The sequence below is a fragment of the Candoia aspera genome, chromosome 15 (genome assembly GCF_035149785.1).
Source record: "Candoia aspera isolate rCanAsp1 chromosome 15, rCanAsp1.hap2, whole genome shotgun sequence".
NCBI lineage: Eukaryota > Metazoa > Chordata > Lepidosauria > Squamata > Boidae > Candoia > Candoia aspera.
Window position 1 is genome coordinate 15,690,853 of NC_086167.1, and position 17,650 is coordinate 15,708,502.

Consider the following 17,650-nt stretch of genomic DNA (forward strand, 5'->3'; position numbering starts at 1 on the left):
AATACTTGAAAAGGGCTTAAGAAATGGGCTTGAGGAATCATAGAAGCCGGGGATGAATGTCTGTATCTTTATGTCTGTGATAAGAAGAGAGGAGCAAAACAGGTCAATTATCTCCTCCTCCTCCTCCTCCTCCTCGCTGCCCCCGCTTCTGTGTCTTCAGCAGAAGCTGTGATAATGCCTGTAGACTGGCTTCCTCTCAGAGCGACGGAGCCGGTCGTATTTTGTTCAGCTGATAACTGCATCGCCACAGCTGAGAGACTGGAAACAGACTTCTCCGGCATCTGAAATAGGAGAGTTTTCTGCCTTGAGAACTTTTGACAAGGAGGAACAACATGTGCACCTCTCCAGTCTTCCCCCCAAAACATCCCCTGATTTTGTTTCACATACTTCAAGAAACCCATGCTTGTTGAACATCTGTATTCCTTGGGTGCAAGCCATTTTTTATTTTCTGAAACGAGGCAGAGCTGTCTATTTTCAGGCAGGCTGCTCAAGATCTCTGTGTGTGTGTGTGTGTGTGGTTTCTTCCTCCCCGCTTCCAAATGTTTCCAGCATTCTCACTGATGTTCTGTCATAGCTGCAATCCCCAGCGTTCCCTTTTCTCATACGTGACTGTGCTAAGAACACTTAATCATATCGTACCAAACCAGATTGACTTTGATCAGGTCATGTGCACCCTCTTGGCACGTGGCAGGAAATAACATTGCCTTTGATCCAGACTGGGGCTTGTGTGTGCTGGAGGAGGAGGAATGGAAGGGGAGGTGGGGTGGACAGGCATTCTGCTGCTGTTTTGTGTCCTTTTTAGATGTGAAAGGAGAAGAGGACTCCAGACTTTTTGAGGTTCATGCAGTCCCCCCCACCCCACAATCTAACATTTCAGTCACCATGTGGTCAGGTTCATTGGAGACTAGATTAAAATATCAGAAACCCTGGATGTTCGCTTTGCCATGACAAGCTGAGGGGCATTGTGGAGTCCTCGGTGTTCTCTGAGCTTGGTTGTTTTCTTGCAGACGTTTCGTTACCCGACTGCAGCGCTGAAGATGTTGCCTAGTCGGGTAACGAAACATCTGCAAGAAAACAACCAAGCTCAGAGAACACCGAGGACTCCACAGTTCGGCCCTGAGCTACAGAGATTCTCTTCTATGGGGAGGCATGTTTTGTGCAGTTTGTGCTTCATGGCCCCTTCTGGACACACGGTGACAGCTATTCCTGGCTGCCTTTGTAATTGCTTTTGAAGTCAACCGTAACTCTTGCCTTCTTGCCCTAGGACAGATGAAGTGGCCATGATTATGACAAATCTTGAAAAAGCCAACCAGGTGAGCGACAGACAGTAGTGGGGAGAGGGCTTTGGCTTATAGAGAGAAACAACCTGCAGGTCCAAGGAGATGCGTGGATGGTGTGATGTTTCCGCCAAAAGTTCTGACCGCTGATTCTTCTCTTTTACAGAGAGCCGAGACTGCCCAGAGGGAGGTGGAGAGCCTGCGGGAACAGCTTGCCTCCGTAAACAGCTCCCTTCGCTTGGCTTGCTGTTCTCCCCAAGGACCGAGTGGGGTGAGGACCAGAAGGGGACCCTCATCAGTCAAACTAGGAAAGTGGCCCCACGTGGGAGTTTCCAGAAGCACAAATCTTCAACTTCCAGAATCCTCAGTCATCACCCTAGGAATTCTGGTTCCAATCATCTTGGTGCAGACTAGGCTAATCTAGGCCTAACACTGAGAAATAATTCAGTTTTCATGTGTCGGCTTCTGAGAGTGGGGCTAGGAACTAGGGTACCTGAGGCTGGTATCTAGCCCGTTTGCTGCTAGAGTCCTGCGTCTGCCTCCAGCACCTTCTTCAGCTTTAGAAGAGGAGAGGCCGTTTGAAGCCTCCAGGTTGGCCTCCTGCTTGTTGAGAGAGCAGAACCTTCTGCTGAAGCCCCCAGCTGAGGGACTCTGCTGGTTCTGAAGCCAGAGATGACTAGTGAGTGCTTGAGCTTAGCGATAGGTGGCCACCTCCAACTGATTTGTCTCCGTGAGCAGACACGAGTGTTTCATAAGGATGTGTGAAATGGCCTGTCTACGATTGGCCGAAGGGAAAAAACGGGATGTTGTAATTTGGAGGATTCCCCCCACCACCCAGGTCATTTCTAGCTAGAGAATTCCTCAGAATTATTGTGTTCTTCCCTGAAATGCCTTCTTCTTGCAGGATAAAGTGAGTTACTCTTTGTGTCCGGGGCCACGGCTAGAGGCAGCCCTTGCTGCCAAGGATCGGGAAATTCTTCGACTTCTCAAGGAAATTCAACATTTGCAAAACTCCATGCAAGAAATGGAAGATTCTTCAGCCAATCAGATTGCAGACCTAGAACAGCAGTTGGCAGCCAAAAGCGAGGCCATCGACGTGCGTATCATGTGGGCATTTCTGTTGCATTTCCCCGGGAATTGGGTGTGGGATGACTTAAATTGAATCCTTTCTCCTCATCTCCCTAGGATTAAAAGAAAAGAGATTCAGGTAAATTTTCCAAAGCTTAAAATGGGTTGAAAGGATTTTTCATCTATTTTAATCTAGGCCAAATCACCAATTATATAACTTAGTTAAAGGTGAATAAAGAGTGCTTGTGAGTAGGTGTCATTGTCTACAAGGCCAGACAAAATTTGAATGATTCTTGAGCTGGGCTAATGATGTGCTAGATCAGTCCAGCTGGTCAGGGGATGATGAGCTTTGTAGTTCAGTATATCTGGAAGACATGCAGGAGAGCTGTGCCTTTCTTCTTAAGATTTGTTTCAGGCCATACGCAACTTCTGACTTTGAATTAGGGGTTTTGAATATTCCTATCTGTGTGTGTATGCGTATCTCTCTATATGCATTTGTATATTCTTTAGAAATTGGAAGAAAAACTTCGTGCCCAGTCAGATTATGAGGAAATCAAGACAGAACTGAGGTAGGTATCCCTTTCCTGGTGCCCCATCAAATGCCCAAGCTCTCTGCAGGAGAGATTCTCAGTCCATCCTCAAAGGTTTAGCTCTGGATGGCTACATTGCCAGGCATTTCTCAGCCCTGTTTCCAGGAGAAGGAGATGAGATCGGCAGAGATCTCTGGACCCTCCCCTAGGTTTTGGATTCAGGGATCTCTCTGTGGGAGTGGAAATCAGATGGGGCCTGGGCAAGGATGTCCCATCACGTGGGCTTATCTATCAGGGTAGGTGAACGGAGAGAAATGCCACTCTCAGTGGTTGTGGCTTCCTGGGTCAGGAGCGCACACGCTCACCCAAATGGACTTGTGCGCCTCCTTTTCCCCTCCCCGCTTTCTGTTTCACACAAGCACATCACCCTTCCTCATCTGTCCGTGAATGGCCTGCAGATGATCCTTTTGCCATTGTGACTTCCCTAACAAGCATAAGCTACTTCTTTGCTGGCGCTAAAGGGGAAGCCACAAGGCCGCTTGTTTTTACTCTCAGCGGAGGATGAATTCGCTGCTATTTCAATGCCCCTGAGAGCAAAAACCGGGGGAGGGGGAGGCCCACGGTTTCCCCTCACCCCAGGAAAGCCAACTCTTTGCACACGGGATTTGGGTGGTGCACGGAGGACACGTGGCAGGCCACAGGTGAAGGGCCAGAGATTGTCCCTCCCTGCTTTATATCCTCAAAACTAGCTGTGCATGAAGGACCAGGCGTTGAAGCCCTGCTTGGAAGCTGTTTTTCCAGCTCACTCCTAATTCTCACCCTTTTCTTCTGCAGCATTCTGAAAGCAATGAAGCTGGCGTCCTCTGACTGCAACCTGTCCCAGGCAAGTTGGAAAGCTTCCTGGCTGGAGCACACACCTTAGCTTCCATCTCGCTCAGGTTATTCTGCGGTGTGCGCTAGGCACGGCTGCTTTTAGAAGGTATCTGCTGGCCGTAAAAGAGCGTGGAGACCAGAAGGGTTCTCCACAGCTGGAGAGCAGCATCTTGCAAAACTTCCCATCGACTGAAATATCTTCTTTGGCTTCTGAATATTTCTGGGCACGGTGCAAAAAAAAAAATCACTAGGACTTCTAGGGTCTTCTTCTCATTAATGCCCAGTCATTAAGATCTACTGGGGATGGTTTTGCCTGCATCCTGCCCACTTCAGAAGTACTTTTGGTGGATACAGAATAAATAATTCCTGAGGTTTGGGCGGTCCTTGCTGAGAAAGGTCTGTGCCCTTCCGTGGACTGTTTTTTATTTAGACTCTTTGGATCCACCGGACTTCCAGCTCCTGGGTTGGTAGTTCTGAGCCTTTGTTTATTTCTTACATTTACCCCCTGCTTTTCCACCAGATGGTACTCAAAGCAGCGAAGAACAGGAAATTCACAGCAATGTGCAGAAACAGGAAAGTAGTACCCCGACAACTATCAGATGGTTGAACTAATTGCCACATTTTTATGTTGACTGGAACAAGTTGCTGATTTAATTGAGTTATTTTTCTTGACGGTTTTTGTTCCAAAGCAACAGTATCTTTTCATTGCTGCTGAAAGCTGCCTAGGGTGGTGAGTGTGAAAAAGTCAGGGTGCCATTTAAAAAAAAAACGAAGGAAAAGAACTGAAATGAATTCTAATTCTTGGCTCTCTTCTTTGTCTCTTTAGAGTATCTCAAAACCCACCGACGCGCTGTTCCTGGGGAAGGATTCCTTCTACCCATCTCGGAAGTATCTCCTGGAGAAACCAAACCTCACCCCCAATACTGGTAGGATGGGGAACGGATTGGTGGGGAACCAAGATGCGTGACTGCCGAGGCCCTTGCTGGAATTATTTTTTGTTAAGGGAGGGGGAATGGATCAGAAGATCCTTCCCCCACCAGGAAGATTGAAGTAGGGTTGCTCTCAGGCGGTCGTCGTGATTTGGGGAAGGCTAGGAAGCCCTTCTTCACTCTGGGCACTGAGCAAAGAGGTCGGGGTCAGTGTCCTTGAATGATGGAGGAGCCATTAGCTCTTCCTTAGGAAAACAGTGGGTAGGCAGCTAAGGAGGGACCGTTTCCTTCCTTCCTCGGGCTTTGCCAGCTGTCCGTAGCCATCTGCAAACAGGCGCTCCATGGATCCCATAATCCCCAGCCCCCACGGTCAAGGGGAGCTATAGTTGTGTGTGTGTTTTCCCTTCTCTTTGGTCTCTAGAGGAGGACCCCTCGGAGGACGAGTCGGTGAAGGACGCCTTGGGCCCCGAGCAGCCCTGCCCGTCTCCCCAGCAGCTCTCGCACCCGCCCAGGGAAGACTCCGCCTCCCCCCCGCTCCTCCAGCCCCTGTTGGGCCCCACCGTGGCTCAGGAGGTACCAAGGGTCTTTTCCGTTGCCTCTTCCGGGCCAGGGTGCCAGCAAACAGCGCGCCTGAGACTCCCTTCTCTCCACACAGATGGGCCCCCCCGCGTACAAAAGCGAGAGCAATGGCCTGGGGGGCTTCCCCTCGGCCTTCTACACTGCCAAGGGACTGGTGCTCCCCGGGAACCCGGTCCCGGCCAACGACGGGAGCCCGCCGAGCGACCAGTCCGAAGGCAGCAACCCGGGCTCTGCCGACGAGGAGCAGCTGGATACGGCCGAGATCGCTTTCCAGGTGAAGGAGCAGCTGCTGAAGCACAACATTGGCCAGCGCGTCTTCGGACACTACGTCCTGGGCCTCTCGCAGGGCTCGGTCAGTGAGATCCTGGCCAGGCCAAAGCCTTGGCGCAAGTTGACGGTCAAAGGGAAGGAGCCCTTCATCAAGATGAAGCAGTTCCTCTCGGACGAGCAGAACGTGTTAGCTCTGAGAACGATTCAGGTGCGCCAGAGAGGTGAGTGGTCCGGGCAGGGACCCGGGGGTGGGGGCGGTGGGTGTTGCTTCAGGGCGCCCGGAACCACTTCAGCGGCCCTTCTCACAGGTGTAGCCTCTCTTCCTGCTTTGAAACCGAAGCTCCAATCGCCTCCCACCTTCTCCCAAGCAAAGGCCAGCCAGTTGAGATCAGTCACCCTCAGTCTGGGCCTCCCTGGCGTACCCCTCTTTTCTCCCCTCCTTTCAAATTCTTGCGTGCAGGCTCCTTGTTGCAGAAGCCTTGCGTGGTTCTCTTCAAGGCAGCATCTGTGCTGATGGCTCAAGAACAATCATATGATTAGAACTGAGCAAGGCTCAAGCCCAGCTCTCGGAGAGACAGCTGGGCTCCTCTGCAAATTAAGTGAGTTTTCATTAAGATAATACTGCTCCCACTAATCGACTTGAACTAGGACACTGCTCAATTTTGGGGCCCCACCAAATGCGCAGAGCAAATCTGAGAGGATGGCCAACAAGACGTGTCCTTTGAGAAGCTTGATTTGGGAGTTAGGGCTGATCCAGTGGAGCTGCAAACAGGACATCTTTTATAGCTGTTCTTTTCAAGACTTCCAGACCAGTCACGCCACATAATCTCAGAACCAGAATCACTTCTGTTTCACTTTGGCTGCTTTTTGCATTGCTTTGCGGGAAGGGTTGCAGCTCAGCAGTACCAACTTGGCATGTAGAAGTTCCCATGATCAGCCCTGGCATCTCTAGGGAGGGTGGTGAGAGTCTCCTGTCTCAGTGGTGTCCACCTTTAGTATCTTAGTCCCACCAATCACTCTGCCAGAGAACTTGGGTCTCACCATGATAGAAACCAAAAGCTGCTTTTGCCAAGAGGAGATATCTACATTTACAGGGACTCTGTTGTTACTTTTATCATTTATGAGAGGCTTTGAAGCTTTAATGTTTCAGGGGCTTATTTCCTAGATGGTCTCCATGTTTCTCCCATGGTACATGGACCACTGTTACAACTGTGTCATACATGAAGCCCTGGAGAGCCAGCAGAGGCCATACAGAAATAGATGGACCAAGGTTCCGATACAAGTTTTGCTTTGTATGTTCTAGGCTTCGGTCTTTGTGGCAGATTCTTAGTCAAGGGTGAGAACTGGTCCTGGTTGATTAAGTTTTTCCTTTCCTGCCATCTCCCATTCCTCAGCATGCAGAGATCAAACCCAACAGCCAGATTCCTGATCCCTGACTCCTTAGCAAGTGACCAATGACAAGAGACATTTCTTCCAACAGGAGCTTCTGAAAAAGGAAGATCAGTGGGTGTCAGTACATAATTCCTTGACTTTAGGAGAATAGAACTGGTCCAAAGCAAATGACGGTCTTTGTGGTTGTGTGTCTTTGATCAGGAAGCATTACGCCAAGGATCAGGACCCCAGAAACTGGTTCAGACGATGCCATCAAGAGTATCTTGGAGCAGGCCAAGAAAGAGATTGAGTCACAGAAAGGAGGTAAGGGGCCCATGGGGCTGCTAGAGGGGCCGTGGGTACATTTTGCCCTCTGAAGTTTAAAATTGAGGTCTTTGCCCAGATAGGAGAATGAGACTTGCCTGCTTTAGGTTCTTCTTTACTTCAGCAAGTGTGTTGTGGTCCTAATTTGATGCATTTTTTAAATTCTTCCTTAAATGAATTCTTATTTCTTCGGTCCATCTTGATGGAAGGAGTGGCAATCTATAAATACTCTAAATACTGTAATAACTAACTCAGCTTCCTTGGATCAGTTGAGATTAAGGTGTCATCTGCTGCCCTCTGCTGGCACCTTTTAGGGAGGAATTCAGCAACCTGTGCGGTGCTGTTCTTAAGCCAAGAAAATAATTCTTTGTACAAGCAGAGGCAGGCAATAAAACCTCGAATAAAAGGCCATTTGGGGGAGAGGGTGTCCGTTAAAGTCAAACGTCCCTTAAATTCAAATTGACGTAATTGACAGCTTTTGCTTCATTTGCGTAATTGATGTTTCTACGTCATTGGCATCAATTCGCAAACGATTTAAATTGACTGAAGTGATGTTAAAAGGTCAATCGCATTATTAGACAAGTGATGTCAATGGTCTGGACTGCTTCAGAAACTGGACTCTGCCTGTTGTTTGGAGGTGGAGTCTGAAGTAAAAGACTGTCTGCTGAATCCAAAGTTTTGTCGGATGAGAAGCAGTAGACTGTTAAAACGGGTAAAATTGCCTGGAGGAAAAATGCTGTATTTGACCCTCAGGGTCACAGGGCCTGTCCTGAGGCATCAGGGAGCTTGTGTGCAGAAACAGGCTGGCCCCAGCGAAGCGTGCAGAGGGGATCCCCGTTCACTGCTGTTCATGATGACTTGACTTGGCTGAGCTCCGTCCCACATTCTCTGTTTTGCGCTGCTCCACAGGGGAGACAAAGAGCACCGCTGCACCCCAGACGGCCGCCAACGGCATCAGCACCAGCAGCTCAGAAGACGCCATCAAGAACATCCTGGAGCAGGCCCGCCGCGAGATGCAGGCTCAACAGCAGGCCTTGCTTGAGATCGAATCAGGCGCCACCAGCCGGCCCATCTCCACCCCCCCTGCAGAATCCTCCCCTCTGTCAGCCGTCAGTCAGAACATTGTCCGGGCTTACATCAAGCAGGAAGAAGGGGGCGGGGTGGGCCCCAACGCCAGCAGCAGCATGACCCAGACACCCCTGACGGTGCTCTCCCCTGCTGCGTTTGTGCAAAGCATCATCCGCAAGGTCAAGTCTGAGATCGGGGACGCTGGCTCCTACTTTGACCAGCACTGGGCATCCGAGAGGAGCCTCCTAAGCCGCCCTTTCACCTCGGTGTCGCCCTCCCTCTCTTCCTCGTCCAGCTACTCCAGCATGGCCAATGGACGAGTGTGGCCACGGGGTGAACCCGGTGACTCTGGTCCAAATGAGGAAGACTTGCCAACCTCAGAGGATGAACCCCATAGGGTGCTAGAAGTAAAATCAGAAGTGGTTGGTTCAGAAGCCCAAGGAGCTGGGCGCTTGTCTTACTACCCGTCTTATGTGCCAAGAACTCTCAAGCCCACCGTCCCCCCCTTGACACCAGAGCAGTACGAGATGTACATGTACAAGGAAGTGGACACCTTGGAACTCACACGGCAAGTCAAGGAGAAGTTGGCCAAGAACGGAATCTGCCAACGCATCTTTGGGGAGAAGGTAGCTCAATAGTCCGTAGTGAGGAAGCCGTGCTGGCTGGCTTGAGAAAGGAGACCAACAGGGTGCTTCCAGACAAGGTTTTTATTATGTAAAAATGAGCTCGATGACATCATCTTCCACTTGAACACCCTCTTTCTTACCAGGAAAAAAGTGGCTAAGGAAAGAAAAGTCATGGATAGGGTGTTACTTTTAAGAACAGTTGTGCTGGATCAGGCCAAGGCCCCCCTTCGTCTACCATCCTGTTTCCCAGAGTGGCCAAACTCTGGGGAGCTCAGTATAAGATGGAGACGTGCCATTGTTCTTCTGCAGCTGGCATTTTTGGAAGCAAACTGCTCCCCCCATGGTGGTAACACCAAGTCTGTCAAGGGGGCCCTTGACAGAAATGCCCTCCATGAATTCTTCTAGTCCCCTTCGAAAGCTTTCCAAGATATTAGATCCAATTTGATACCGTTTCCAGCGTTGAAGGTAGAAGTGGCACAATTAGCCTGAGGAATTGTGTTGTCCGGAAGCACCCAAATGTAGAGAGGCTGAGGGAGTGTGTGAGTGCCAGTGGAAATTTTGAGGGTGTACAAGACAGGCAAAAAGTGTGAATGAGGTTGGGAAGAGGGCAAGCTGCAGATGAATTGGAAATGAAATGAAGATGTCCCTGCTGGTATCATGATTGTTCTGATCACTACGTTTTGTTTTCCTAGACTGGCCCTGATACCCAGCAGGCCTGAAAGAAGGTTTTGCAATGACAATAAGGGGATGGGCAAAACTTTTTCTCTGTTTTGCCAGTCAGCTTGCTATTAAAGGTGCAAAAGGAGAGCAGGGGCAATTAATGACCAAGACAGTGGCACCGCTGTGTCCTCCTGACCATTTCTCTGTCCACCTTCGGTGCCACCAGTTCCCCCAGAGCTGCTGGCACCACTATTATTTCACCCCTACTGCCCCCCCCCGAGGTCTCCTGTCCTGCTCAGCCCCTTCCTCCCCAATGGCCTCCACCGCCTTTCACGTGGCTGTCTTTTCTTCAGAAAAGATCTCTGATGCAGGACACTTCCCAGATCAGAATTGGGTTCGTGCAAAAGGCCCTCCCAGTTTTGCTACACCTTCTTCCCCCCGGAATGGTTTTGGATGGAGCAAAATTGTATTCCTCCACTGCTTCCCTGGGGATTCTGGCTAAGCTCCTGTTCCTCCGCAACATAGTTTGGGTTAGGGCAGAAGGCCATCTAGATTTCAGCCAGGATGGTGACCCCTCCTGAAAGCTGCTTGACTAGAATCCCATTGTTGAGCTGGCTGAGTGTCTCTTTTCCCTTGAATGAGATGTGGCCCTGAAGGCTTTTGATGCTGGTGCCTGTCCGTGGCTCCAGTGGCCCTAACCTTCTGGCCTTCAGGAAGATCCTGAGAAACCTCCCTGTTTCAACAGCCAATTGGAGCACAGGCGTGTCTCCCTAAACGTCCCTTTCTCTTGCGTTTTTCCTTGAGTATTGGTTTAATTCTGGTACTCTTTCTGCTTTGCTCTTGGATGGTCTGCCACCCAGAATCATCAGGTTGGGACTGCTAACGAACCTAAATTGAGACATAAACGTGCTCCCCTCCCTTTCAGGTGCTGGGGTTGTCGCAAGGCAGCGTGAGCGACATGTTGTCCAGGCCCAAGCCGTGGAGCAAGCTGACCCAGAAGGGACGGGAACCGTTTATCCGGATGCAGCTTTGGCTCACGGATCAGCTGGGCCAAGGGATCAGCCAGCAGGGCTCCCTGCCTCAGGGTAGGCGCCACTGAGCATCGGACTCTGTCCTCGGCAGGCGCTTCGCATTCATCCCGTGTGGCCGAAGCAGCCCCAAAGGCTTTGGGTTACCCTATTTGTTGTTTTCTCGCAGTGCCTTCAGCGGTTTCAGGACCAGAAAATCAGTTGTGGTAGTGCAGAGATGCCCTCGCAAGGGCTAAGGAGGCCTTCTCCAAGCTCAGAACCAATTTTATTTATTTTATGTTTATTTATATTTTGAATTTCATCACCGCCCATCTCACTCAAAGAGTGGCTCTGGGCGGTTTACAGCTCTCCCTGTTTTCTGCAGCTTGCTGGTAGAAACCAACATCATGGGGTGGGGGGCTGCTCCAAAGGATTTGGGAAGCCGTCCCATCCTTTTCTCTTTTACAGATTTCTTTTTCTGGAGAGGAAAAAGAGGGGGAAAGGGTTAAGAAAATACAAAGGTTTACAGACAGGAGACAGTAACAGCTCCTTGAATAATTCTGGGAACAAAGGTGGGAAATTCCACGAAGCAACCCTTACCAGAGGCATCTGCTGCCTTCCCTGCCGCAGTATCTTTCTCGGCCTGCACCCGTTGATGTGCTTTACAATAAAAAAAACAAACAAATAACCTGTTTTAAGCACCCCCAACCAGATACAAAATGTGCCTAAAATCTCAATTTCAGAAGGGTAAAACAGAAATGAACGTAGAATTATGCAGATTCTTAATCCAAAAAGGTATTTGGTGAGAGTGGAGTATCCTACTTCTTTAAAAAAAAAAAAAAAATTCAGTGTCTTTTTCCCCACTTCAAAAAGAAATCTTCTTTCTCTCCTTGATTGCTATGAAATGCAATCTTAAGTCAAAGGGGAAGTTAAATTCTCAGCTTCCTTTTCACACAAGCACCTATAGATTATGCGTGTACATGCACACCGACACCCACCAGCCCTGTTTTGCATCTATTCTCACACTTGGTGTTTTGACATGCTGCACCTGCCCACCCTTTTCCTCAGCCGCCTCAGTCGGTGTGCTTGGCAAGGCAGAGAATGTAAGTATTTAGTCAAGGAGCAGCTGCTCAGTATTTGTACTTCCCTAGTTCTCATGGACTGGGTAGGTGCCGACTGATCTTGACGTGTCTCAGAAAAACTAAGCAGGGCGGGATCTGTTGGTGCTTGGAAGGGAGAGCATCAGAAGTCCCAGGACAATAAGCTGGCTTAAGGAGTTGAAAAAATATCCCGGAGGAGGACAGTGGCAGAGCACTCCCTACGGTAGCGAAGAAGACAAAATGGAGGTTCTCAATAAAGTTTCCAAGAGTAAACTTCGCTTGCGTTCTGAAGGCAGCAAATACCATGTTTTACATTTCAAGGGTGGAAAATAATTATTCTTACTTGCTCTCATCCACCCCTCCCTCCCTCCTCCCTCCTCCCTTTCTTTCTCTATTTACAGCCAGCCCTGGAGAGTCTCAGTCTTCCCCTTCCCCACCAGCCAGCCCTTCCGAGCAAGAGAAGAGTCCTCCGGAGCCCCTGAGTCTCGCCCTGGAGAGCAGCAAAGAAAACCAGCAGCCGGAAGGCAAACCTGGCGCCTTGCTCAGTGGCAAAATGTGCCCAAACAACCACACCTCTGTTGGCATTCAGGAGATTGTGGCCATGTCCCCCGAGCTGGACACTTACTGCATCACTAAGAAGGTCAAGGAGGTCTTGACGGACAACAACCTTGGTACGGAGCTTTGTGGGGGGCCCTGTGCCCAGTAGAGTCTTGGGGGTCCAAGAGAGCTGCCTGGCTCCAGGGTGGAGGGACACGGAGGCCAAGAAGATGTTTTCACCCCAGGACTTGGGTAGATGTTCTCCTGCCCAGAGGTTTCAGGGACCGAGGGCTCGCGGCCACTGGCTTTATTTCGAGCAGGGCATATTTTGCAGTCTCCTGACGGCAGCTTCTCCTCTGCCAGTTTGGCGTTGTGGAGATAACTAGATTAAAAAGCACTGGGTGGAAGGAAGGCCGTCCAATTAGAACATGCGGTGGGGTCCAGCGGCGAGCATGCACAAAAGGCTCTTGAGGGGCTCCTCCATTCCAGCTAATAACATTTGTGTTTCTGTAGTATGTTGCCAGAGGGCTTATGGAGGGAATTAGCTCAGGGACTGAGCAGGCTCTACCATGCCGGAGAAACAGGTAATGATTTAAGCCTTAACGGTTTAGACTGAGATCTCACTGTTGTGTAGAGAGGCTGATTGTGGAATTCTTCTCACCAGTTAGAATTAGCGTGGAGTAAAATGTGAACTCCTGCGGGACAAACTCAGTCAGGCACGTCTGCTTCTCCCCAGTCACTTGGAGGAGAGAAAATGCTACCTGGCGCTTCCTAGATGATGGAAACGGAGGCAAAAGTTCTGCCTGTGTGTACTGGAGAAGTTAAAAGAAGGAGCTGGGGAAACAAAACTTGCCATAAACGTTTAAAGGGCATAAACTTTATTCCAGTTTAAAGGCAATTCATGCGCCTTTGCCTGTGTGCTGCAACCTCTGTCTCCCTGGCTAGGTCAGCGGCTTTTCGGAGAGAGCATCCTCGGCCTGACACAGGGATCCGTCTCGGATCTCCTTTCAAGGCCCAAACCTTGGCACAAGCTGAGTCTTAAAGGAAGGGAACCGTTTGTCCGCATGCAGCTCTGGCTGAATGACCCTCACAACGTTGACAAGCTCCGGGACATGAAAAAATTGGAGAAGAAAGGTGAGACGCACTCATTCCTTGCGTTCCTGGCCTGGAGTGGTAAGGTTAGACGTGTTGGGTATAACGCCCTGGAGTGGGGTGAGCTTCACAACCCCTCTGGAGACACTACCTGAGTCAGCCCTTCCAGGTAGACCAGACAGGAAACACGACCAGATGAGCTAATTCTACTGTATTGTAAGGCTACCTTAACAGAATCTTGCAAGTCTGAAAGCACAGATCTCTCGCCTCCCTATTTATCGCTTGAGCGGTCAAGGAATTTTCCTAAGTTTCTTCTTTAGACCGTCACCCCCTCCCCATCATGGACTCCCCCCCCTTTTATCTGCTCCTTCTCCTGGCAGCATCTCTTCCCTCTGTTCTCCAAGGTCGCCCTTGCATTCCATCACAACCTACCATAAAACTCTCTAGACCAGCCTTTTTGACCCTGGAGGAACCCTTGAAATATTTTTCAGGCCTCGGGGAAGGAACCCCTGCACTTTCAGGCTCAAATAGAGGCCGGAAGTCACAAAATTATTGCATTCCTTTCATAAGTAGGCCTGTCTATATGCATTCACAGTGTTCCTAAACTAAAAATAAAGAATGAAACTTACTGCTTTCATGTGAAGTTGCCTGAATTTGAAATATTTTTTTAAATAAATCATGATCTCCCAGGGAACCCCAAGTGCCCTCTCACAGAACCTGAGGGCGCCACAGAATCCTGGTGGAGAAACCCTGGTCTCAGATGAGCCCCTTTAAGTTAGCAGGGAATGGTGAAGGGTGCCAAGGTTGTGTGAAGAGCTTCCTTGTTTCCTGCTTGCCAAAAATGCTGCTGCTGCTGCTCATGTGGGACGTCTGTCAGCACAAGCCCGGTGCTGGGGATTTTTTGCAACAACTGGCTTGCAAGGGAGCTCATGTCCTTCCTTTAAAAGTGTCAATTAATTTCCTACCACTCGTGGCACTGAATCGCTTGCCAGTGGACCAGGCTGTTGTATATTTTCCCTCCCTCACTTTGGTGAGATAGGGTTTATTTTGCAACAAGCAGTGACTGATTATTTAACGGCTCAGTGGCAACTTTTCAAAACCTGCTGCCTGACTGGGATTTATAGAAGCCAAGTCCTGCTTCCTCCCTTTGCACAGGAAAGTCATGCATGTGTTCTCCTGACCCCACCATTCGTTCAACAGACCCTCTGCCAGGGAGAGACCCGTTGGTCATTTCCCCTCTTTGGGAGATGGAAAGGCCTGTTAAATTCAAGATGAGAAAACTTATCCCAGGAATGTGGCTTTGTCTGTTTTTCTCCCCCGTCTGCAGCGTATTTGAAGCGCCGCTATGGCCTGATCAGTGCCGGCTCGGACAGCGAGTCCCCCAACCCGCAGTCAGAGTGCCCCAGCCCCAGCCTGCAGTTGCAAGACCTCAGCCTCCTGCAGATCAAGAAGCCAAGGGTGGTCTTAGCTCCAGAGGAAAAGGAGACCCTGAAGAGAGCCTATCAGCTGGAACCCTACCCCTCCCAGCAGACGATCGAGCTGCTCTCCTTCCAGCTGAACCTCAAGACCAACACGGTGATTAACTGGTTCCACAATTACAGGTAAAAAGCAGGTCAACCCCACCTCATGCCACCCCTTGGTCCTGCTGGGCCTTTAAGCTTTTCGCCAAACAGACTTTCCTTTGAGGCAGATGGTTCACTCCGGAGGAAAGGTAGCACGACCTCCCGGCTGGTCTGGATGCAGCCACAAAACCGTCTAGGCTACCAGAGTGTTAATTATGTTTTTACGCTGGCGGTTCTGGCCCCACCCTCAGATTTCTGTGCTCTTGATAAGGCCCTGTGGCTCTCAGAAGGACACCTTTTTTGTAATGTATCCACATAATGGCTGTATTTGCACAACACGCTTAGCCTGCCTCCTAAATGAATCACAGACTACCCAAACAGTTGGTAAAACCTGCTAAGCCACAGAGGAGCAACCGAGCTGCCCATGCTGTGGGAAAGCTGCCCATGCGGTCTCTAACAAGAGGGGCTAACTGCATTGTGCAAAGCCAGTCAAGGAGCTGGAGGCAACTCAAGAGGTCAGCAGCCCCCTGGGCCACCAGCGCTGGCATTGCCTTTCCCTCTTCCTCTTTCTCGCGGATGTTTCGGGGATCTCCTGGGGTCGGGCCGCAAGGACTCCATGGCCTTTCTTTTTGGCAGGTCTCGGATGCGCCGAGAGATGCTGGTGGAAGGAGCGCAGGATGACACAGATCCTGAGCAGAGCATGGCCCCCACTGGCCATTTGCTCACAGCTGCCCAGCCTCAGAGCCCCGACTCAGAGGGGGAGGACCATAAACCCACATTCAGAGATGTTGAGTGCCAAGGAGAATGTAAAGCCCTGGTCGAGATCAAGGAGGAGCAAGTGGAAGCCGGCGAGAAGGATGACGGCACGAGCAGCAGGGACTCTCGCAGTCCGGAGGGGGAGGGGGAGCCCACGTCCAGATCCAGTCCCAGAGAAGAGCTGGGGGAGCCCGGTTGCGTGAGCCCCCACGAAGCCCCCAGCCTCACGTGGGGCAGCACCCTACGCAGCAAGACACACCTCCCTGGGGGCCACGATTATTCCAGTTTCCATAACCCCATGGAGGTGGACAGCCACGAGAGGTCTCACTCGGACCCCCTTAGCTTTAAATCCGCCTCCGAGTCGTCCCACTGCAGCTTAGAGGTTTCTCTGACCTCTCCATCTGCCGCCTCCTCGCCGGGCCTCCTGATGTCCATCTCACCTGTCCCGTCCTCCTCGGCCCCCATCTCCCCCTTGCCAGTGAGCATCGTGGCGACCAAAGGGCAGAGTTCTGGTCCAGCCACAGAGACGGGCCCCATCACGAAACTGACCACCAACGTCCAGCGGCGGAATGAGAAGATGGCCAACCTCAACAGCATTATTCATCGGCTGGAGAGAGCCGCCAACCGCGAAGAGACTCTGGAGTGGGAGTTTTGAAGGGCCAAATGGAAGGAAAAAATCAAAACCGAACCCCCAAATTATGTCGTCCAGGTTCTAAACTCCGTGGAACATGTTGACGACGCAGGGAGTCCTAGCAGAGTGTATAGAGAAAATAGATCTATCTATATATATATATGAACACACATACACACATATTTTATTAATTTCATCAAGTCCTAAGGAAGAGACAAAAATAAATCAGCTCCATTTTGTTGAACTAGAGGGATGCTACCCGGTAGCTGCTCTTCCTTAGCTCCTGAAGGTAACATCAGACTGACTTTTGGGGTTTTAAATGTGAGAACAGACACACAGGAACAATCTGAGAACACTTTTGGAAGGAAAAAAAATATTAAAATAATATTTATAGACCTCTTTTAGATATTTTAATAAAAGGAAACTTTGGAATTTATTAACAGCTCAAGCTGCTTTGATATTAAAAGATAGCTATAAACTGTATCAGTTGTATCATTAAATGCCCACTGAAAGTCTTGTAGTTTGCCACTGGATGAGATTAAAGGAAAAAAAATTAAATTTTAAAAAATGTAACCTTGGCTCGTTGATCAAAGCCATCAGGAAGCACTATGAGACTGACCAAAATGTTACTAAGCTCGATCACCAAGGGGGTGTCTTCTGCCTGGGTATTTGTCTGTAAGACATCATCACAACCTGTCAAGAAACTTGTCTTATAGTCCACAAAGACTCTAAATTTGGAATCCATGGCCCCATCCTGAGTCTGTTGCTCAGTTTGGGTGGAATGTCCCCTTATTTTTATTTTCTCTCTCTCTCTCTCTCTTGGCAACACAGGAAAAAGTGCTGCATGCTGTTGGGTATGGTACAGAAATGTTTGCAAGAGCCTTTCTGAACAAGATGTACTCTGATTCCTGAGCTGACTTTCCGGCCTTTACCAAGAGGGCATCTAAAAACATTGGCAAAGGGGTAGCCTTTTCTTGCCCACTTAAAACATAAAAGCATCTTTTGTTTCAAAAAGGTGCATTTGATCATTTGAACAGTCTGTTTCTGACAGGGCAGACTTTAATCTGATCCAACCAGGACCCCTTTTTTTTAATGCATGAAAATGGTTCCTGCCTGCTTAGCTCAACATTTCAGGTCTGGAGGAAAGCAACCCTTTGGAAATGTTTGCTGCACTGAGCAGCAACATACAGGAATATAAAACATTGGCTGATGCCCCATCCATTTTCCCCACAGAATTATCATCCCCAGTCTATAGCCTGCAAGGGCAGCGTCTGCACATGAGGGGTCCTTGCACAGCGGAGTTAATTGCTGCTAGTTTTGAGAGAGGCAGCAGCACTGCATGCACAGAGTGTAAAGGAGACCTGTGCATATTAAGATAAAGAAAGGAAAA

At 49.8% G+C, this 17,650-nt stretch overlaps 1 protein-coding gene across 1 annotated transcript in view; it reads left to right on the forward strand.

Annotated features, from left to right (window-relative positions):
* The window catches only part of CUX2 (cut like homeobox 2), a 37,376-nt gene extending 20,596 nt beyond the window's left edge, over positions 1–16,780 (forward strand). The window contains 15 exon segments of the mRNA XM_063315763.1: positions 1,265–1,313; positions 1,444–1,548; positions 2,182–2,373; positions 2,856–2,914; positions 3,710–3,758; positions 4,575–4,674; positions 5,099–5,250; positions 5,252–5,747; positions 7,120–7,221; positions 8,131–8,915; positions 10,501–10,660; positions 12,084–12,353; positions 13,165–13,353; positions 14,639–14,912; positions 15,510–16,780. Coding sequence (XP_063171833.1) covers positions 1,265–1,313; positions 1,444–1,548; positions 2,182–2,373; positions 2,856–2,914; positions 3,710–3,758; positions 4,575–4,674; positions 5,099–5,250; positions 5,252–5,747; positions 7,120–7,221; positions 8,131–8,915; positions 10,501–10,660; positions 12,084–12,353; positions 13,165–13,353; positions 14,639–14,912; positions 15,510–16,284 — 3,757 coding nt within the window. The 3' untranslated portion in view covers positions 16,285–16,780.
* The last annotated feature ends 870 nt before the right edge of the window (positions 16,781–17,650 follow it).